This window comes from Schistocerca americana, chromosome X (assembly GCF_021461395.2).
Source record: "Schistocerca americana isolate TAMUIC-IGC-003095 chromosome X, iqSchAmer2.1, whole genome shotgun sequence".
In the NCBI taxonomy this organism is placed as follows: domain Eukaryota; kingdom Metazoa; phylum Arthropoda; class Insecta; order Orthoptera; family Acrididae; genus Schistocerca; species Schistocerca americana.
Genome location: NC_060130.1, coordinates 802,395,849 through 802,419,219, shown reverse-complemented (window position 1 = coordinate 802,419,219; position 23,371 = coordinate 802,395,849). Strand labels below are relative to the sequence as shown.

Sequence of the window (23,371 nt, the reverse complement as noted above, 5' to 3'; positions counted from 1 at the left end):
TTGTTAAGAAGAGTACACGAGAGCAACACTACAGCTGTAGATGACATTTTAATTTTGTCTGTAGCTGGTTAGAAGCGTATTATCATTGATATATTGTGGATGGGTGTGGTGTAGAAGTTGGGTTACCACACCATGAGGCACTAATATTATTGTTAGAAGATGTTAAGTAAGAAATGAGGAGTACACAGAGATATTAAAGAAATTTAATTACTGTAACCCTTTTAAAGTAAGTTTTCTGATTCAGCTCTTGAAGAATCATTGTTAGTGGAATGTGTGCTGTTCATCTAGCTTAAATGATAAACACAGTCCATTCATATTGACTTTTTCCTTTAACATGAAATTTGACCCCAGTTATCACACGTAGTGAGTATGGATGATATAAAGTATCAGATCTGTGTGTAAAAGAAAATGGAAATTGTATCAGAGGTTACAGAAGATTTACAGTGCCTCATTACAGAAGAGAGCGTAATAAATTTTATTAGAGAAACTAATAGTAAGAGCTTCAAGATTATGCCACATAAATTTCAGGATAATGCAAACAACATAAGACAAAGGAAAGAAAGTGTCTCAGAAAAGTTCCCTTTTCAACACATTGATATAGAGGATTAAAGATGGCACTGAGATGTTCAAAATATTTTATGAGTCTTTCTTATTCTTTGTTATTTGTTGGGGGGGGGGGGGGGGAGGGACTGAATCCCAGTTGCATATATTTTCCAACAGGTCATTTTTTGAAGTTAAGATGAAATGAGATTACTGCAAGCTAAAAGAAAATTTATCGAGTGTTAATTCTTGGAAGTGTAAAGATGTTTGATCTAGATAGATAACAGGTGTGATAGTAAAGATTGTCCAGTCTACATTAACGGCATACTCAGTTACATATAGAACATCTTTTCAGGAAACTTATTTCCCAGGCAACTTGAAATATTCTGTGGTGTGGCCCCGCCACAAGAGAGGGTGGAAAAAGTTGATGATGATGATAACTGCACACCAATAATACTGCCTCCTGAATTTTTGTTTATTTTTAAGGCAATTTGCAAAAGTGTGTCTGCTTCTGTTGCTAAGTGGGCAGCGTGTCTGACTGCAATACAGAGGAGTTGGGTTCGGTTCCAATTATTGCCAGAGATTTTTCCTTGGCATGAAATGAAGACTAGAATGGGGTGGGCTAAGCTTCACAGTGTCAGCTGAGGAGCTACTGAAGTGGGACTTGGTGGATTGAAGGTTTGGAAAACTGACAGTGTCCAGGAGAATGGTATGTTAACCCTATATTCTATTTGATTGACACTTTTGCCACATGATGAGATATGGCACGTCAATACTGAATAGCCCATTGGGGCTGGTTTGCAGAGCTTAAACAGATATACTGTAATGTAGTTGCCTATTTCTTGGAGCACATCTTATTAAGAAATTCACAGTTTGATTATAAGAATAGCTTACTAGGTTACTTGCCATGAAAAATTCCAAGTTGTGCCATGACTGGGAGTCCATGTTTAACTGTGTAGGCCTCCTATATCTAGCTGGATAGCTTAGTTCATATGTCTGTGGGAGGCAAGGACATGCAACCTCCTGTAATACCATGCCTAATAAAGCTCTGTGGTGTTCAAACCAAACTCTGCTGTGAGGATGACTTTACTTTTACAATATTCCTCGTTTCACAAAATAATCAAAGTTTTTGATGAAAATTGTACCTTGGGACCAACTGGGTAAGTGTAAGACTAGAAATTCAAAGGTATGGGGTTCAATCTTTGTCAGTACTGGGATATTTCCCTGTTACATACTACTTTTTTCATCTCTGGCAGTACTTTGTTTGTGTGGAAAATTCTAAGTTGCTCTGTGGCTTGGGGTCCATGTTAAACTGTAGGTCCCCTGCATAACTCCCCAAGTAACTTTGCCTTATTAAAAAATAATCGTATCCAAATAATGGGCAGCAGATGATTGCTATAAACTTCTACAACACAGAAAGTGAGCTACCATCTGACTCAGATACTCCAGCTTGTAGTTGTCATCTATTAGACTTACTCTTAATTGCTATTAAATGCAGTACTTCAGCTTTTTCCATGCAAATCTAAATGACATGCAGCTGTCTTTCAATGTTGGCATAATTAGTGAGGACATAAACATCAAATTCCTGGAACTGACAGTAGATGGGAAGCTGTTGTGGAAGGCACAAATTCATGATCTGTTGCATGAGTTGAACCTCATGATTACAATGGCAGTCACATTCAGCAACTATTATGCCACTAAAAAATGTTTACTTATGTACTTAAATTTCTTGATGCCATGTGAGGTAGTATTTTGGGGCAACTTCATTCAGGCACAAATAATTGTTTTAGCTCAAAAACTAGCTACACGAAGCTTTACTCTGTGAACTTTATGTACTCCTATGCTTGACAAGGAGGGTTCTCTTTGCACTGACATTTTAAACACATGTACCAACTAACAAGATTTGTGCTTGAAAGCATGAACTTATTAAAAAGGAACTGCAACAGCCATTCAGGGAATATAAGATAGAGAAAGTGAAGTACTTCCAAAATAGGAGAAGAGTATTGGTGACTGGCTTCAAGTAAACAAACTGAAATTGAACTCTTCACTGGCAAGCTCATTTGATTAGGACAAGAAAAAGGGGAACTGCTTTAAATTACATATTTGTTTCAGCAATGTGGGCAGCACTCATCATGAAGTGTGATGAGAACTCATTTTAGTTTTTCAACTGCTGCTTGTGAGCATTCAGTGATAGAATAATGTGCAGACACATGTAGCAATCAGTTGAAGTGATTGTGTCAGATAGTGGTGTGAATATAATTCTGGAATAAGCAATTTTTTTAATGGTAGTGGTCACTGTGTCAAAAATTAACAATGCATTGTAAAGTGAGACATACATAACCTGTCTTCACTGACTGTCCTGTAAATTACTACTTGAACTGTTAAGTACAGAGTTTGTGTAAAAAGTAATGAGACTGAGCTTGTGAATCAAAATTTATTGTAAATGATGCTACAACCACTTAGTACTTTTCAATGTGTGACCCTTGAGAGTCAACAACCCGCTGCATGCGAGATTTCTGCACTTCAAACACTTCCACGCACACTGAGTCCAGGATGGCCTTCAAAGCCCTTGTCGTGGCGGCTTGGACCTCCTCCAGGGTCCCATGACTGTTTCCTTTATGGGAAGTTTTTAGTTCTGGGAACAAAAAGTCTGGTGGGGTCACATCGGGACTGTAGGGGGACTGGGGAATTGTTGGAATCCGTTTCTTGGTCACGTAGCTGGCCACCATGAAGCAGGTGTGACTTGGCGTGTTGTCATGATGCGCCATTAACAATTTGGCCTTGTGGCACAAACTCGTGATGAACCACACGTGTCTGCCGCTCGTGGTCGTGCGGTAGCGTTCTTGCTTCCCGCGCCCGGGTTCCCGGGTTCGATTCCCGGCGGGGTCAGGGATTTTCTTTGCCTCGTGATGACTGGGTGTTGTGTGATGTCCTTAGGTTAGTTAGGTTTAAGTAGTTCTAAATTCAAGGGGACTGATGACCATAGAAGTTAAGTCCCATAGTGCTCAGAGCCATTTTTTGAACCACACGCCTCACATCAAAAAACACAGTCAGCATGGCTTTAACCTTCGATTTGCTCATGTGAGCCTTTTTTGGACATGGGGAAGCTGCGGTGTGCGCTTTGTCTCTGGGTTGAACTGAAACACCCAGGTTTTGCCTCCAGTGATAACGTTATCTAAAAATTCCAGATCAGCTTCAAGGCTCTGGAGATTGTCTTGGCAGGTGTCCACATGTGCTTGCTATTGAGCGTCTGACAAAATCTTTGGGACCATCTTGGGGGAGGTCTTCCTCATCGACAATTCTGTGGTGATGGTGGTGTGCACTGTCATTTTAACAAGTCTGAGGTCAACTGCTATCATCCTGACACTCATCCGATGGTTGGTGTTCAATAAAACGAGCACACGGAGGCTGTTTTCATCAATTTAGTTGGTTGGCGGGCGTCCGGAGTGGTCCTCATCATCAACACTGTCCCAGCACTCTTTAAAAAAAACTTTTCGTCCTCGTGATAACCTGGGCTTTTGACAGGCAATTGTCGCCATAGGCTTGCCGACACATATCCAACGTTTCTGTACCCAATTTTCATAGTTTCATACAAAACTTGACAGCATAATGTTCCTTGATCGTTTGCTGCATGTTGCGCCACGACCGCTGACTTTGAAATGCGTCCACTCAATGCACGTTGCTGTCGAGACAGCCTGCAGGCGACTGGCACGCTGCGCGTTTTCAGCCAGACGTCCCCCACCACCAATCCCCCCGGGTGAGCGCGCACTGCAAAGTACAGTTGCGTCAGCAAAAAACCAGCCTTATTACTTTTTATACAAACCCTGTAATTATAGCATAGCTGCTTCGCATGACATCATGTGCATTGACTTCGCACCCTCATAGCCAAACTATCATTTTGTAATTTAACTTAGACATCTGTCTATCCTACAGATCAACCTTCATTCCATAAAAGTAGTAAAGACAAATACCAAAACTTTAGTACATGTGGTAGTTTAAGGCTGTATCTAACAGAACCCTGAATAATCTATGAAGAAGGCCAACTCCCCTCTATCCCTCTTTTTGCATCCCAACTACATTGATGTTGACATCAATAACCTACTACAGCATAAATCCTATATTATATTTGAAATAACCCCCTCCCCCCCCCCCCCCCCCCCATGAACCATGGATATTGCCATTGGTGGGGAGGCTTGCATGCCTCAACGATACAGATAGCCGTACCGTAGGTGCAACCACAATGGAGGGGTATCTGTTGAGAGGCCAGACAAACATGTGGTTCCTGAAGAGGGGCAGCAACCTTTTCAGTAATTGCAGAGTCAACAGTCTGGATGATTGACAGATCTGGCCTTGTGACACTAACCAAAACGGCCTTGCTGTGCTGGTACTGCGAATGGCTGAAAGCAAGGGGAAACTAAACCGTAATTTTTCCCAAGGGCATGCAGCTTTACTGTATGGTTAAATGATGATGGCGTTCTCTTGGGTAAAACATTCCGGAGGTTAAATAGTCCCCCATTCGGATCCCCGGGTGGGGACTACTGAGGAGACCGTTGTTATCAGGAGAAAGAAAACTGGAGTTTTATGGGTCGGAGCGTGGAATGTCAGATCCCTTAATCGGGCAGGTAGGTTAGAAAATTTGAAAAGGGAAATGGATAGGTTAAAGTTATATATAGTGGGAATTAGTGAATTTCGGTGGCAGGAGGAACAAGACTTCTGGCAGGTGAATACAGGGTTATAAATACAAAATCAAATTGGGGTAATGCAGTAGTAGGTTTAATAATTAATAAAAAAGTAGGAATGCGGGTAAGCTACTACAAACAGCATAGTGAACACATTATTGTGGCCAAGATAGATACGAAGTCCATGCCTACCACAGTAGCACAAGTTTATATGCCGACTAGCTCCGCAGATGATGAAGAGATTGATGAAATGTATGATGAGATAAAAGTAATTATTCAGATAGTGAAGGGAAATAAAAATTTAATAGTCATGGGTGACTGGAATTCGATAGTAGGAAAAGGAAGAGAAGGAAACATAGTAGGTGAATATGGAATGGGGGTAAGGAATGAAAGAGGAAGCCGCCTGGTAGAATTTTGCACAGAGCATAACTTAATCATAGCTAACACTTGGTTCAAGAATCATAAAAGAAGGTTGTATACATGGAAGAAGCCTAGAGATACCGACAGGTTTCAGATAGATTATATAATGGTAAGACAGAGATTTAGGAACCAGGTTTTAAATTGTAAAACATTTCCAGGGGCAGATGTGGACTCTGACCACAATCTATTGGTTATGAACTGTAGACTAAAACTGAAGAAACCTCAAAAAGGTGGGAATATAAGGAGATGGGACCTGGATAAACTGACAGAACCAGAGGTTGTAGAGGGTTTCAGGGAGAGCATTAGGGAACGATTGACAAGAATGGGGGAAAGAAATACAGTAGAATAAGAATGGGTAGCTTTGAGAGATGAAATAGTGAAGGCAGCTGAGGATCAAGTAGGTAAAAAGACAAGGGCTAATAGAAATCCTTGGGTAACAGAAGAGATACTGAATTTAATTGATGAAGGGAGGAAATATAAAAATGCAGTAAATGAAACAGGCAAGAAGGAATACAAACGTCTCAAAAATGAGTTCGACAGGAAGTGCAAAATGGCTAAGCAGGGATGGCTAGAGGACAAATGTAAGGATGTAGAGGCGTATATCTCTAGGGATAAGATAGATACTGCCTACAGGAAAATTAAAGAGACCTTTGTAGAAAAGAGAGCCACTTGTATGAATATCAAGAGTCAGATGGAAACCCAGTTCTAAGCAAAGAAGGGAAAGCAGAAAGGTGGAAGGATTATATAGAGGGTCTATACAAGGGTGATATTCTTGAGGACAATATTATGGAAATCGAAGAGGATGAAGATGAAATGGGAGATATGATACTGCGTGAAGAGTTTGACAGAGCACTGAAAGATCTAAGTCGAAACAAGGCCCCGGGAGTAGACAACATTCCATTAGAACTACTGGCAGCCTTGGGAGAGCCAGCCCTGACAAAACTCTACCATCTGGTGAGCAAGGTGCATGAGACAGGCAAAATACCCTCAGACTTCAAGAAGAACATAATAATTCCAATCCCAAAGGAAGCAGGTGTTGACAGATGTGAAAATTACTGAACTATCAGTTTAATAAGTTATGCCTGCAAAATACTAACGCGAATTCTTTACAGACGAATGGAAGAACTCATAGAAGCAGACCTCGGGGAAGATGAGTTTGGATTCCGTAGAAATATTAGAACACGTGAGGCAATACTGACCCTACGACTTATCTTAGAAGATAGATTAAGGAAAGGCAAACCTACGTTTCTAGCATTTAGAGAAAGCTTTTGACAATGTTGACTGTAATACTCTCTTTCAAATTCTGAAGGTGGCAGGGGTAAAATACAGGGAGCAAAGGCTATTTACAATTTGTACAGAAACCAGATGGCAGTTATAAGAGTCGAGGGGTATGAAAGGGAAGCAGTGGTTGGGAAGGGCGTGAGAGAGGGTTGTAGCCTCTCCCCGATGTTATTCAATCTGCATATTGAGTAAGCGGTAAAGGTAACAAAAGAATAATTTGTAGTAGGAATTAAAATCCATGGAGAAGAAATTAAAACTTTGAGGTTCGCCGATGACATTGTAATTCTGTCAGAGACAGCACAGGACCTGCAAGAGTAGCTGAACGAAATGGACAGTGTCTTGAAAGGAGGATATAAGATGAAAGTCAACAAAAGCAAAACGAGGATAATGGAATTTAGTCGAATTAAATCGGATGATGCTGAGGGTATTAGATTAGGAAATGAGACACTTGAAGTAGTATATGAGTTTTGCTATGTGGGGAGCCAAATAACTGAGGACGGTCGGAGTAGAGGAGATATAAAATGTAGCCTGGCAGTGGCAAGGAAAGCATTTCCGAAGAAGAGAAATTTGTTAACATCGAGTATATATTTAAGTGTCAGGATGTCTTTTCTGAAAGTATTTGTATGGAGTGTAGCCATGTATGAAGTGAAACTTGGATGATAAATAGTTTAGACAAAAAGAGAATAGAAGCTTTCGAATTGTGGTGCTACAGAAGGATGCTGAAGATTAGATGGGTAGATCACATAACTAATGCGAAGGTATTGAATAGAATTGGGGAGAAGAGAAATTTGTGGCACAACTTGACTAGAAGAAGGGATCGGTTGGTAGGGCATGTTCTGAGGCATCAAGGGATCACCAATTTAGTATTAGAGGGCAGCGTGGAGGGTAAAAATCGTAGAGGGAGACCAAGAGATGAATACATTAAACAGATTCAGAAGGATGTAGGTTGCAGTAGGTACTGGGAGATGAAAGTTACTAATACACATATATTTCCAGTTTTATTCTGTTTATCTTTATAATCATGAATGTATGTGTTTGTTACTTTTTGTACATTTCTGTACTGCCACCTCAAGCTTGTGTCCTGGATAAGTATTTAATATAGGGTGATGATATTTCTCAGTTTACTTGTTTGTGTAATATAGGATTGAACTTTATTGCCTAGTTGCTGTAGTCAGCATGCTCATTCTTCAATTTATCATCTTGTCAAGACTTCACTGGATACAGGAATATAGTCAAGAAAATAAGTTTAAAGAATAAACAAATGCAATTTTATTTTAACTCAGATGCTTGGTTTTCACATCATAGTATCTTAGGAAGAAACGAAATTGAATTAACACAAACCTTTGAGCTACAAATCTCTTATATATACATAAAAAACTAAAGGATATTGTATAATATACTTTCGAACTTTATTTACACATCTTTGTTTCCAACTAGGAGAAGGAAAACCGAGGGATTGCTTTTTGTCCATTTTAATAATGCAGCATACTCAATTACTCCTTCTGTTCCCAGAACTTCTTCTGTTTGTCAAGACTTCTTTAAAGTTTTTTTGTGTGGCATAAATATGAAATTTTTATCTAAATGCGGAAGCAATGCAAAAAAAAAAAAAAAAAAAAAAAAAAAGCCATTAAGTAACAACTTCTGTTTCCTCTGTTTATGAGAAGAAATGAGTTATGTGCCAAGAGTTGCTTGATTGGAGTAGCATGAGCTGAAATGTGAAATCAGTAACTGAAGGGTGCATGTTTTTAGCTGCAATAACATTTTTGTTTCTAGTTTTCATATTTTCAGTTTTCATAGTGTTGAATGACAGACAGACTTAGAAATGTGTAGTCATTCTATATTTTCAATATTCCTGCCTTCTGCTTCTATTTCTAGTTGTTAACTGTTATTGGAAAGTTTTCGTAGACGTCTTTGCTAGTCTTTGCTAGTCTTTGATTTGAAGAAATGTAACCAGCCAGCTGAAATATGTTGAACAACAATGAAACACACTGAACAACAATGAAACACACTGCCTGACAAAAAATATGAAGCACACAGGAGGAGAGGAGAGAACAAAAAAAACTTCACAGCTCTAGAGGGTATGTGATGTTATTGCAGTGATTACAAAACTGAGTCAAATTTACAAAGAACTTGGCAGTAAAAAACCCACTGACCCTTCTGGTCAGCATGCATGAACTGATTCAAGTCAGAATGGCATCATAAAGCTGTTGTATTCTCTCCTGAGGCGACATGTGTTGTAACTGGCCCTTGATATCCTGGATACTGGTACTGGGATGGACTTGACATTCAAGCTTGTCCCACAAATCTTCTAACAGGGACAGATATGGGGTCTTACTAGTCGTGGGAGTACCTCTTCATGCAGACAGTTCATAGAGACATGTGCCATATGTGGACGAGCATTGTCCTGTTGAAAAGGGTTGCCATGGTACTGTTACATGAGAGAGAACACATGCGGATGCTATCTGTGTGTGACATACTGTTGTGCCATCAGAGTTCCCTCAGATACTCCCAGCTATGACCTGAAATCATACTTGATGGCTCCTTACATTGTGATGCCAGGAGGAACATCGTTGTCCTCTCGAAAACATTGGAAGAATGGGACCTCTTTCCAGGTTCCTGATGTACTTATAACAATTATCATCCTGGATAGTGTAGGATCAAAGTTCATCACTGAACATAGTGTGAAACCATTCATCAGCAGTCCATGCTTCCCTGTCACGACACCACTCCAAACTCAGCCGTTTATGTTGTGGTAATGACAGACTGCATGGGAATGTAATTCCTTAGGCCACCTGCTGCTAGTTCTGACCAACAGTGCAGGATGATATGGAATGTTGCAGGGAGTCCATTAGTTGTATGAAATGTGCAGATGTGAAGTAGTTAGTTTGTGCTTGTTGCACAATATGGCAGTCATACCTTGTGATGGTCAGACATTTTGACCGGTGCCTTGACTTGAAGTATAACTGTCCCCACATTACCATGCAATCCACCACCTTGCCACTGTCACATCATAATGCCTCACAAATCTGGGTATTGGACAATGTGACCAGCTGGGCAAATGGAGACCCATAATGAGAACCCTGTCAAAGTGTGCAAGTGCTGATAACACTGTCTCACATTACTACACAGCATCTCCATTTCCATCACAGTGACTGTTCATGCTCCGTACATACCCTTTTGGCCTGGTAACAACACTAAACATGAACAACACTTATGCACTCTGGTGGCCATTCTTGCTCTCACAGAGAATCGCAACCCTAATCGTTTATATATCCACTAATGTACGAAGTGTGATCGAAAAGTAGCAGGAATTTTTTTCTTAAAGATTCTTTATTTATTTATCAACATCAATTTTGTCCCATGCAGAGTAATCTGCCTCAGATATGATACACTTGTGCCAGTGCTTATTCCAGTCTTGGAAGCATTTCTGGAACTCACTTTTTGTTATGGTATCCAGTTCCTTCAGTGATTCTGTTAATCTCATCAGTGGTGGAAAAATGATGTACTTTCATGGTTCGCTTCAGCCTCAGGAATAGAAAGAAGTTGCAAGGGTTGATGTCTGGTGAATACAGTGGCCGAGGCAAGAATTCACAAACAAGTATTGAGGTGTGAGCAGGAGCGTTATCTTGATGCGATGTCCACGAGTGGTTTTGCCACAATTCTGGTCACTTTCTTCAGATCTCTTCACGTAAATGGTGCATAACTTCCAGGTGGTATTTCTACAACCATAAGGCAGGAACTCATGATACACTATCCCATTGTAATAGAAGAAAATGTTGAGAAGAATCTTTGTGTGATAGTACTTGTTGAATTTTTTTCGCTCGTGGCTCTTAAGGCTGTTTCAACTGGGCCTTGGCTTTGACATCAGACCCGTATACAGATGTTTCATCACCTGTTATAACCTCCTTTAGAAGTTCTGGATTGTTGTCAACTTCATTCAGCAATTCTTGAGTAATGTCTATGCGACATTATTTTAGGTCAAAATTCAACAATTCTGGAAAGAACTTGCTGCTACATGTTTCCTGCCCAAAACATTTAAAAACATCTGATTGGCATGAGCCAAAGGATATGTGGACACCATCAGCAACATCTCTGATGGTGATTCATCGATTTTGCGGAACCATTTTCTTTACTTCTTCCACATTGTCATCAGTAATTGATGTGCTAAAACACCCAGAGTGGTCATTTTCTTCAGTGTCTTCTCGACCCTCTTTGAAATGTTTACATCACTCATAAACTTTTGTCTTACTCATAGTGGATTCACAAAAAGCCACTGTCATCATTTTGAATGAGGTGCTGCACTTTATTAAATTTTTCAAGCAAAATTTAGTGCAAATTCTTTGAGCCACCATTTTTGAAAGTAAATATTTGCCAAGCACTCAAAAAGATGTATAACCTTTTTGACTGGCAACAGTGAACTAAAGATTCAAAACAGATGAAAATGCAAACATACATCCGGAACATGTGTACCAACAAGATAAAAATATTTGAAGATCTGATGTATTAAGCTTGCAGAATTAAAAAATTGCAATTACTTTTTCATCTCACCATGTACAAAGTTGCATTGATATCTGGCTATGTCTTCTGGTTACTTCACTTCTTTTTCGGGCACTATAATTAGTTTTATCTTATATCAAACCATTTTTTGAAATGCCTTGCATTGATCTTGAAAATGTTGGAAATTTTCAGTTTGGTATTACATTGGTAATTAAGAATGTGTGTATTTTTTTCAGATTTTATAAGGCTGTTCCTGACACGAGTGAAGGAGCTAAATGATAAAGACAAAACTTCTGGAGTATGCCAGAGTGCTTATGATGAAACTTTAGGCAACTTCCACCCTTTCCTTATTCGTAAAGGAGCAAAAGCTGCAATGTATGTGTTGCCAACAAAAGAGGGATTGCTTCAAAAGGTAGGTCTCTCCATTGGCTCCCTCCTCCCTTCCCGTCTAGCGTAAACACGCACACTACGTATGTATATAGAACAAAAGCACCGTAATGATAAACAGACAAATGTTGTTAGCCTAGTCAACGAAGATCAGTAAAGGTACATGGGGTGGGGTGGGCCTTAAAGGTAACTTTTTTAGGTTTTTCTTGAATAACTCAAAAATTGCGGCACTTAGCAAAAATGCTTCCCAGCATTAAATTAAACTTACTTTGAATTTCGTACAAAAGAGATCCTATTACTTTTTTCTCTGGTCCTAATGGTTATCATGTAAGAGGGGATGGAAAAATGGCGGATTATTAAAATATTGTCCGAATGTTATAAAATTGATCTCTATCTTTAAATGAAGTGGGTTAAAAACAAATATAAATATGTGCACTATGCCTAAGTGCAGTACAGCTGTACTAAGGAATAAATTGTGTTCGAGGGATGATGAAGGGCAGGACCTGTGGGGTAGTAGCACAGGGGAAGGTAGGTCGCTGAATTGTGTTCCTGCATTTTGCTCCTTCGTAGGTCTGCAAATTGTAGATCAAGGAGTTAATCCCCACTCTGTCTACCCCATTATGTGTGACAACCCTCTACAATGTGCCTTTTGAATAACTGGTGATGCCCACGGGATGTTTATTTCCTAGAAAATGGGTTAACACTACAAGGAATGAAGATACCAGTTACTAATAACACTAACACAAGAAACACATATGGACAGAAACTACATAAATCTCTGCAAAGTGTTCAATGCTGCTAGAGGAGAACTCGAGTCTTAGTCATCCTGTACAGCAGCTGTAGTGTTCTTCCAGGAAAGGCAATGTCCCCCAGTATAAGTGCTGCTTGATTTTCAGTTTACAGACAGACTATACTCCCCCAGCATTTCCTGTTCAGTTCTCTTATGTGAGTAGACAAAATAACTCACTGAGCTTGTGTTTGTATAGTGGAGCTATTTTCAGTTTATTAAATGAGTACTTTTTGCAGCTGTTAAGTAGACTTTTATGTACATTATGTTCCTGTAAACAGTGGCTCAGTGTTTGGAATTGTGTGATTGCAATGTTGTCAGTGACCTATGTAGGGGTGGTGGGAAATGAATTGGACTGGTAAATGTGAAACATTGTTGCTTTCTATTGTTGACAGTGTATTGTAAAGCCGTGTAATTGTGTACATTGTGGTAAATTAATAAATTCCCAGAGACTTACTGCATTTCTCTCACCTTTTTATTGTGTTACTGGCATTTCTCTCACCACTAATTGTGTTACTGGCAGGCTGCAGAAATCTTTTCCATTTGGGAAGTGCTGGCACTTGTAGAGTGGGCTGCTCTGAGTGGAGCCACTTACCACACATCCACTGTGTATCTTTGAAGATGGTTGTGGATGTATTTCGTGGAGTGGGACTGCTCATGTTCAGGTGCAGAACAGTAATGTGCTGTAATTCACTGCGTGACTTATGTTGAAATATGTAAAGTCCTGTAACACCTAGGTGACCTCTTCCTGTTGTAGAATGGTACAATTTAAGCCTCTGGATCTCTTCAGGTGTGACAGCTGAGTCTTGGTTGATGCCTTTGATACCCCTCATTCTGCGAAAAGTATTCCAGACAGTGATAGTGCTGACAAATGGATCCAATTTTGTTTAATACATATTGACAGTGTGCTATACTTGGGACCACCTGTTCAGTGTGGTAGACAGTCAACAGCTTCAGCTGTTGAGCTTTTTTACATAATAGCTCAATTAACAACTGCAAATAAGTACTCATTAAAAAACTGGAAATAACTCCACTATATAAACACAATCTCTGTGAAGTTATTATGTGTACTTATGTAAGAGAACTGGACAGGAAATGATGGGGAGGTGTAGTTTGTTCATAAACTGAAAATGGAACAGCACATGTTGTGGGGGAAATTGCCTTTCCCAGAAGGACACTACAGCTGCTACACAGGATAACTACGAATCAATACCCCCTTCTAGTAGTGTAGAACAGTGTGCACAGATTTACATTGATTTGTCCATGTGTGTTTCTTGTGCTAGTGTGATTTGCACTCATCTGTGCACTCCATGTAGTACTAAAGCATTTTGTGGAAAATAAACATCCTCTGGGCATTTCTGAATCCTTCATTTTTAGTGATTCACAAGGCATGCTTTGGAGGGTATTTGCTTCTTGTGACATAGTGGGGTAGATAGAATTGGGAAACACATGCTCGATCTTCAATTTGCAGACCTATGGAGGAGGGAAAATCTTGAACAGAATCCAGTGACCTACCTTCCCTCATGCTCCTACCCCATAGACATGGTACACACATTTAACATTTGTATTTAACCCACTTTATTTAAAGATAAAGATTAATTTTATACTGTTAAAGCAATATTTTTAATAATCTGCAATTTGTTTTTCCTTCCCCTTCAACACCGAAACTATTAGACCCAGAGAAAAAATGAACAGTATCAGTTTTAGTGGAAATTTAATGTAGTTTAATTTTGTACTGTGAAACATTTTTGCTATGAGCTGCAGTTTTTGATTTGTTTGGGAAAATGTAAAAAAATGACCTTCAACCTTTCCTCCCCACCTTGATGCTCACACCCCACCAGTTAGGATTTTTAGTATGTTGTTCCTGACACTTCCTCCTACCACTGAGCAAAAATTTGTGGCTACATGATTTTTTTTCCCAAATTTTCCTTCAATGACTGGACTGTGTAATGCTGTCAGTAGGATTCTATAGAACCTCTGTTACACATATCACTGAGTCTCGTGTTAAGCATATAGATTTAAATGTATAAATTTTTTTCTTTTTTCGGTTTGTTATTGTTAAAGTTATCTTCTTTGCTTTTTTTGTAGTACCAGAGGAAAACATGAATTAATTGATGAGTGATTGTTATATAGGTTCTGCTTTTCCGATTACAAATTTCCATTGGTAGTAGCATGGCCACCGTCCACTATCTGGCAAACTCAGGAACACATTACCTTCTTGCAGACTCTGGCACACTCTCAAATATGAATCAGGTGAATGGGTGACACTGTCAGATATGATGAAGGAAGGAATAGTATTCACATTGATTCTTCAGCCAACAGGGGCCAGTAAACTGTCCCTTCTGTTGGAGTGCAGCACTAGACTTTCTTGAGGTTTATGTGTTGGTTGCAATAGTATATGATGCATTTGCCACTCTTGCATTCGCAGTGTCCTGTTGCCAGCTGTGTACCTGTTAGGATTCTGTCATTTACCCATTTAAATCTTAACTGGTTAGACTGTTGGCTGTTAATGGAAGCTGTGCAATAGTTTTATGGTGCTCATTAGCACCTGTTCATAATGGTTCACATGAACATCTTGAAGAATATCCCCTTCTAGTTGCATGTGGTTCATGAGGAGATAATGCCCATTTCATAGCTTTCCATTTTAGAGTGTTTTAAGTTAATGGGTAATACAATATCATTAAATTGAAAAAAAAAAGAGAATGTATCAGCTCATGTCAAGCACAGGCCCCTGCATTGAATATTTTGTTGTTGTTTTGAACTGTATTTTCTACTGTAATATCTATAACAGTATGTGAAGCGTTAAATCTACTGTATATTTTTTGCAGGCAATCCGTCTTTCAGCAACTTATTGAGGGCCTTCTCTTTCCATCATATCTTTTTTACAGATGTGCTATTATTTTGGTCTTGATAGCTAATTGTATATGATTGTAGCTCCCCCTGCAGGCCCGGGGGGTTAGAATAGGCCCGCGGTATTCCTGCCTGTCGTAAGAGGTGACTAAAAGGATTCTCATATGTTTCGGCCTTCTGTGTTGGACCCCTGTAGGGTTTGACCTCCATTCTTCAAAATTTTTCCGAAGAGCGAGCCAATTGGGGAAGGGCGCCTTACATGGTACATCGTGTCCATAGTGCATTGAGATCTTTAGCCCCCTTTCTCGTCGTCACACTGCAGTCCGGTTCATTCTCCATCTCTTGGACGAGGATACATTGCTGGGTGTGGCTTCCACCATGCACTACGCAGTCTCGCTTTCTGCATGCCCACGACGACGACCATGGACTTCTTTGCACCTGATACCCAACACAATAGCCAGTCTGTTGTGGTGGGGCCGCCATGTACCCTGTTGGTTGTAGCCCCGACAGCACAGGGATCGCTGTGCTGATGCCTGTGCTGTTAATTCCCCACGTATGCCAAGGAGTAGATGCCTATCTCCCTGGGGCATCGGGACTCCTGGCAATGGCCATCCTGCCAGGTGGCCCTTGCTGCAGCTGGGTGGTGCCCGTGGGGAGGTCCCTTGGTCAGAGTGGGTGGCATCAGGGTGGGTGACACACAGTGAAGCGTGGCACATCTTCTCTTGCTGGTGGCCAACCACCAGCAGTCTCTAAGCATTTGAGGGCTCAATTCAATGCGCAGATGTATGACCCCAAATGGTTCCCCTCCCTGGCCACACCATGAGAGGAACGAAAGGCTAAGGCTGGCAACAATGCTTATTTTGTCCGGTACCTAGTATGCACAAGAGCTGATGGGGGAGTCTTTCATGATGATGAAGCCTCAGCTCTTTTTAGAGGATTTAGAGGACAAGTTTGGGGAAGCGGAGGGCTTGTCCAAAATGCGCTCTAGGTCAGTTTTGATAAAGACAGCATCATCTGCCCAGTCATGGGCATTACTCGCATGTGACAAGTTGGGGAATGTTTCTGTTACCATCATGCCCCATAAGAACTTAAATATGGTCCTGGGTATTATATTCCACACGGATCTTCTTTAGCAGTCTGATGACAAGCTGCTCGCCAATTTAGAGTGGCGAGGTGTTCATTTCATCTGGTGCATTCATCGGGGTCCGAGGGATAATCAGGTTGCCACCGGTGCCTTCATCTTGGCCTTCGAGGGTGATACATTGCCTGAGAAGGTCAAGGTGATGGTATACTGTTGTGACGTCAAGCCCTATATCCCTCCCCCGATGCGGTGCTTTCAGTGCTGGAAGTTCGGCCATATGTCTTCCTGCTGTACTTCCAGCCTCACATGTCGAGATTGCGGACACCCATCACATCCCGATAATCTATGTGCCCCACCTCCCATCTGTGTCAACTGCGGAGAGCATGATTCACCTTGCTCGCCAGACTACAGGATTTTACAGAAAGAGAGGAAAATCATGGAATATAAGACCCTGGACCGACTGACCTACACTTAGGCTAAAAGGAAGTTTGAACACCTCCATCCTCTTCGTATGACCACCACTTATGCCACCGCTACAACTTTTCTAGCCTCACCAGCTCCATCTACCCCAGTCACCTCTCAGAGCCGGAAGACTACATCTGCCCCCTTGATGGTGGGGGGCAATTCCCTCCCTGTTGCTCCTGCACCACCACTTTGGGAACAACACCTCTTTGAACCATTGGGGACGTCCGTCCCCACTTCTAAGCCAGAGAAGCGTCCACCTTCTTTGGCTCCTCTTGCTCAGAAGGGGTCCCTTGGGTCCCTCCCTTCCCAGGTTTCTGCCAGTGGGGAAGGTGACGCCTGCCAGTGGCTGAAGTGCACAAAAGCAGCTGGTTGTAGGGCTTCATGATCCTCCTCTGTTTCGGAGACTGACTCAGTCCAAGAAGAAGACCCCTAAGACCAAGGAACTTGCAGTGGCACCCACCCCTCCCCTACCTACAAGCTTTGCATCCAAGAATGAGGTGGAGATTCTGGTGTCCGCTGAGGACCTGGATCTCGCCGGACCCTCAGATGCAATGGATAACGTTCCTCAGGAACTCAGTCGGTGGCAACAGGTGACCCTGTGGCGTAAACAGTCTCATGGGATGTTCAGTGCCTTCCTAGCCTCACAATCATATTATCCTCCAATGGAATTGCGGCAGTTTTTTCCACCACCTTGCTGAGCTCCGACAACTTATCAGCCTTCACCCTTTCTTCTGCATTGCTCTCCAGGAAACTTTATTTCCGGCAACGCGAAGCACAGTCCTCTGTGGCTGTCGGGGTTATTATAAGAATTGGGCAGCTTATGCGAGGATATCTGGTGGAGTCTGCGTCTACGTCCTTAACACTCTTTACAGCTAGTGCGTACCTCTTCAAACACCTTTAGAGGCTGTCGCTGTTAGGGTGTGGACACCTCAGGCTGTTACTGTCTGCAGTATCTATCTTCCACCAGATGGTGATGTCCCACGGCATGTATTGGCTGCGCTGATAGCCCAACTGCCACCTCTCTTTCTGTTACTGGGTGACTTTAACGCCCATAACCCTTTATGGGGTGGATCGGTGGTAACAGGCCGAGGCACTGTGATAGAGTAAGTGTTGGCACAGCTTGACCTTTCTCTCTTAAATAATGGTGCCTCATTTCAGTGCCACATTTATGTGTGGCGCATGGCACGTACTCGGCCCTCTACCATCTGTCCAATGGAGTGTGCATGATGACCTGTGCAGTAGTGACCACTTTCCGATCTTTCTGTCACTGCCACAGCGTCGCCTCCCAAGATGGGCCTTGAATAAAGCTGACTGAGACTCATTCGCCTCCATTGCCACTATTGAGCCTCCTCCTCATGATGTCATTGATGTGGTGGTTCTTGCGATTACCACCGGCATCGTTTCTGCAGCAGAACCTGCAATTCCCTGTTCTTCTGGGTACCCTCGGCAGTGGACTGTGCCCTGGTGGTCACCAGAGATTGCTGAGGCAATTAGAGATCGCAGGTGGGCCTTCCAACGTCATAAGTGGCACCCATCACTGAAACACCTCATTGCCTGTAAGTGGCTTTGTGCCCGAGCCCAACGCCTTATTTGCCGATGGAAGCAGGGAGTGCTGGGAAAGGTATGTCTCCACCATTGGCATCCGTACCTCTCCATCGCAGGTTTGGACCAAGATTAGACGATTCTATGGATATCAGATTCCTGTCGGCGTCCCTGAGCTTTCCTTGAATGGAACAGTCTGTACTGAATTAGACATGACTGTAGAACTCTTAGCAGACCATTTTGCTCAGAGTTCTGCTTCTATGAATTACCCACTGGCCTTCTGCTCCCTGAAAGAGCAGTTGGAACGTAGGAGCCTTTCATTCCATACACACCACCCCGAATCGTACAATGCTGCGTTCAGTGAGTAGGAATTCCAAAGTGCCCTAGCTGCTTGCCCTGATATGGGTCCCAGGCCAGATCGCATCCACTGTCAGATGCTCAAACACCTATTGGTGGACTGCCAGTGATACCTCCTCGAGCCTTTCAACCGTATCTGGGTTGAGGGTGAATTCCTGTCTCAGTGGCGGGAAAGCATTATCATACTAGTGTTGAAACTTAGCAAGAACCCACTGGAGGTGGACAGCTACTGCCCCATTAGCCTCACCAACATTCTGTGCAAGTTTCTCGAACACATGGTGAGCCGGAGGTTGAGTTGGGTACTTGAGTCTCGGGGCCTTCTGACTCCGTCTCAGGGTGGGTTCCATAAGGGTTGCTCTGCCACCGATAATCTGGTCTGCCTGGAGTCTGCCATCAGTATGGCAATTGCCCGCCACCAGCATCTGGTTGCCATCTCTTTTGACATGTGGAAGGCACATGATACAACATGGCGACAGCACATCCTCACCACGCTTCATGGGTGGGGTCTTAGGAGCCCGCTCCCGATTTTTTATTCAGAATTTTCTGTCGCTTCGTTCCATCCGTGTGCAAGTTGGTCAATTCCATAGTTCCTCCTTAGTCCAGGAGTGTGTGGTCCTGAAAGGCTCTGTCTTGAGTGTCTGCCTCCTTTTAGTTGCTATCAATGGGCTAGGTGCAGCTGTGGGAATGTCCGTATAGGCTTCTTTGTATGCTGATGACTTTTGTCTGTACTATAGCTCCATGGGCATTGTGGTTGCTGAACGGCAACTACAGGTCACTATCCACAGGGCGCAGTCTTGGGCCGTCATGCACGGCTTCTAGTTCTCGGTTGCCAAGACATGTGTCATGCATTTCTGCCAGCATCACACTGTTCACCCTAAGCCACGGCTTAATCTTGACGGCGATCCTTTTGCCATGGTGGAAAGGCATCAGTTTTTGGGCTTGCTTTTTGATACCTGGTTGACTTGGCTCCTCATATTCGGCAGCTTAAAGAAACGTGCTGGCGCCATCTTAGCCATCTTCGTTGCTAGAGTCACACCAGCTGGGGTGCCAATTGGTCTAATCTTCTACGTCTGTATTAGGCATTGATTCAGTCCCGTCTCGATTATGGGAGCCTGGCTTATGGTTTGGCATCGCTTTCTGCATTGTGGTTGCTTGACTCCATACTACTTTGCGGGATCTGACTCGCAACTGGAGCTTTCCACACAAGCCCTGTAAACAGCATACTTGTGGAGGCTGGTGTCCCTCTATTGCGGATCCGGCACCAACGACTACTGGCCGCTTATGCTGCACATGTTTGTAGCTTGCCCGGGCATGCAAATTACTGTCTCCTGTTCCCCACCTCGGTCATCCATCTTCCTGAATGGCAGCCCCGGTCAGGGTGTCAGATTGCGGTTCACATCTGGTCTCTTCTCGCTGGGCTTGAGTTTTTCCCTCTCCCACCTCTTTTCCAGGCCCATATACGTATACCTCTGTGGTGTGTGCCCTGCCCATGCCTTCAGCTGGATTTGGCACAGGGCCCGAAGGACTCAGTCCCTCCTGAGGCCCTCCGCCGATGCTATCTTTCCATCCTTGCCGCGTTTCACGGCTCTGACATGATCTATACTGACGGTTCAATGGTTGCTGGTTGAGTTGGTTATGCTATTACTCTTGGGGATCATTGTCAACAGTGCTTATTGCTGGCTGGCTGCAGTGTTTTTACTGCAGAGCTGGTAGCCATCTCTCGTGCCCTAGAGTATATCCGCTCCTGCTCAGATGAGTCCTTTGTTACCTGTAGTGACTCCCTGAGTGGTTTATGAGCAATCGACCAGTGTTTTCCTCACTCTCATCTGGTAATGGCTATCCAGGAGTCCATCCATACTCTTGCCCTTTGCGGCTGCGCCTTGGTTTTTGTGTGGGCCCTGGGTCATGTCTGCATCCCGAGTAATGAACATGTTGACAGGCTGGCCAAACAGGCTATCAGTGAACTGGCCCTGGAGATTGGCCATTTGGAATGTGATCTCCAGTTAGTATTGCGGCAGAAAGTCCTTGGTACCTGGGGTGATGAATGGCGCACCCTGCCTTCACCCAACAAACTTTGGGTTATCAAGGAGTCTGCAGGTGTGTGGCACTCCTCCATGTGAGCCTCTCACAAGGACTTAGTTGTTCTCTGCTGGCTATGCATTGACCATACCTGGCTGACGCATGGTCATTTATTGCAATGCCAGGACCCGCCTCATTGTCGCTGTGGATCAGCGTTGACAGTGGTCCACCTCTTGTTGGACGTTTGCGCTGCCTGTTATGCTCCCTGCACTTTTAATGGATGATGCTGCAATGGCAGGCTTAGTTTTGAGTTTTATTCGTGCAGGGGGTTTGTATCACTCAATCTGAGGGTTTGTCTCTTTTGTGTGTTGTGTCTGGACTTTGGCCTCTGGTTTTAGATTGGGGTTTTTAGTGTGTCTCTTGGTGGTTGGCTTTTGCTTTTTTTTTGTTTCCATGGTCGGTCAACCATTGTCAAACTCTGTGTGCTTTTAATTCCTCTTTTCTGGTCTTTGTCTATCTCTTTCTTGTTCTGTGTCATCCATTGTCATCTCTGTTGCTTTTTTTTCCGTTGTGGGTGGTTCAAGGTCGTGGAATAAGGGACCAATGGCCTTTGTAGTCTGGTCCCTTCAACCCCCTTCCCTCCGCCCCTCCCCCTCCCCCTCCCACAAACCAACCAACCAGTAAACCAGTGATTGATTGTAGCACACTGCTTTTACTACAGCCACTACTAGTACTACTTGTCTACCTCCTTGTGAGTATGGAAGGCCAACATCATTATCTGTCACATATGTTATTATTTGAGGATGCCAGCAGCACCTAACAGATTGGTCTGTAGAATAGTACTACTATGCTGTAAAAGTAATATTGTTAATAATTCTATCACTGCTATACTTTTTACAGTATTAAAGCGCATCATTTACTTCCATAGTTAAATGATGTAGAGGGTAGGGCAGTATGTAAACAGCAATGGGAAAAAATGGAAAAAAATCTCTTCTGTTCTTGCAGTTGGCATAGTGTTACTTCCAAAGAAGAGTCACAGAGCTAAGAGGATTCAATCAAAATATCTTCCCTAAAAGTAAAAATTTGATGAAAGTTAATGACAATGCCCTCTCCATGTTCTATCCAAAATTGTAGCAAAGTTTTTGGTGGAGCGCTTACAAACATGTCATTGACAATTTTGACTGTGGGGTCAAATACAAGTAGCACTCACATTATAGGTACAACCAGTGATCTATTTTCAGTTGATGTAATTGGGCAGTATCCATTGAAAATTGTTGTCTAAGCAGCTTCATATTAGTTGATTTCAAAATGGCAGGCATTGTTCAGTTATGAGGTGTGAGTATCTGCAGTGACAACTGGTAAGGAAGTGTATTTACTTCCCTCATTGGTGAATACTTTTATGTTTGCTGACACTGATTTTTTAAAGACAGTCAATTCCCAGTTCACATGCAAACCAGATTACTACAAAATTTCTGTTTGTGGCTACTACTGAACTTGTGTTCTATAGGATGCCTCATTTACTGATTGGTTAGTGCTCTCAAGTACTTGAATAATTTGAGAAAAAAAGACTGTAAATGTGTGCTGGCTACTTTACTTCGCTCTTGAAATGAAATGAAAGGTCACTGAAGTGAATACACTTCAAATCTACACTAAAGTAAAAATGTCAATTGTGTCCATCTGCATGAAACCCATCCTGGAACATGTTTTCTTCAGTAAATAAGATATATGCTGAGCTCATCCCCAATGGATCCTCAGTTAATGCATTCTTGTATGACAGCAGTCTAAAGAAGGGGAATGAGTTGAATAAAGGTTAACTGTCAAGGTAATTTGCAGAAGATTTCAGTATGGTGCAAAACAGTTCACTGCAGGTAAACAATGGACTTTATTCTGAAATGGAAGAGTAAAGTATAGGAACAAACTAAAAATAGTTCACATTTTGCACTACTGACTTTAACATGTTGGAATCTGTGAAAGAAAATAACAATCATAAATTTCCATAAATGCCATTTTGTAAGCTTCAAACAGTACATGCTTCAATTTTGTTTATTCTCATTACCAATTTCTGTCTGTATCCCCATTCTCAAGTGGAATTCTTACTGCAGTAATGTTGTAATTATTATTTAAGAAAAAGGTAAAGTAATTTCAGAATTCACCTGAAACTGATGTGCTGTTAGTGACTGTCATAATCTGAAACTGTCCAGTGTCATATTCCTGCTTCAACTGTATCACCCAGTATTTCAGTTTTGTACTAGAATGGTACTGAATTTAGAACATAACAAGAGACTTACCCCACTTAAGTACAATCAGTTGCTAAGCCATCGTGTGGACGACTGAGTCAGTAAGGCATTGGACAAATGAACCAGTTACCCACCTGATTTTATACATAAGTGAAAATTTTCTAGCAGATTTAACACATGTGCAAAACTTAACATAGCATGGAACTGTGTGTATATGTTTTACTTCACT

General features: G+C 42.2%; 1 protein-coding gene across 1 annotated transcript in view; it reads left to right on the top strand.

Moving 5' to 3' along the window:
- LOC124555497 (ceramide-1-phosphate transfer protein) overlaps positions 1–23,371 on the top strand; it is a 35,373-nt gene that overhangs the window by 11,634 nt on the left and 368 nt on the right. Inside the window, exon 3 of the mRNA XM_047129422.1 lies at positions 11,654–11,829. Within this exon, the coding sequence (XP_046985378.1) occupies positions 11,654–11,829 (176 nt within the window). The remainder of the gene's footprint in view (positions 1–11,653; positions 11,830–23,371) is intronic.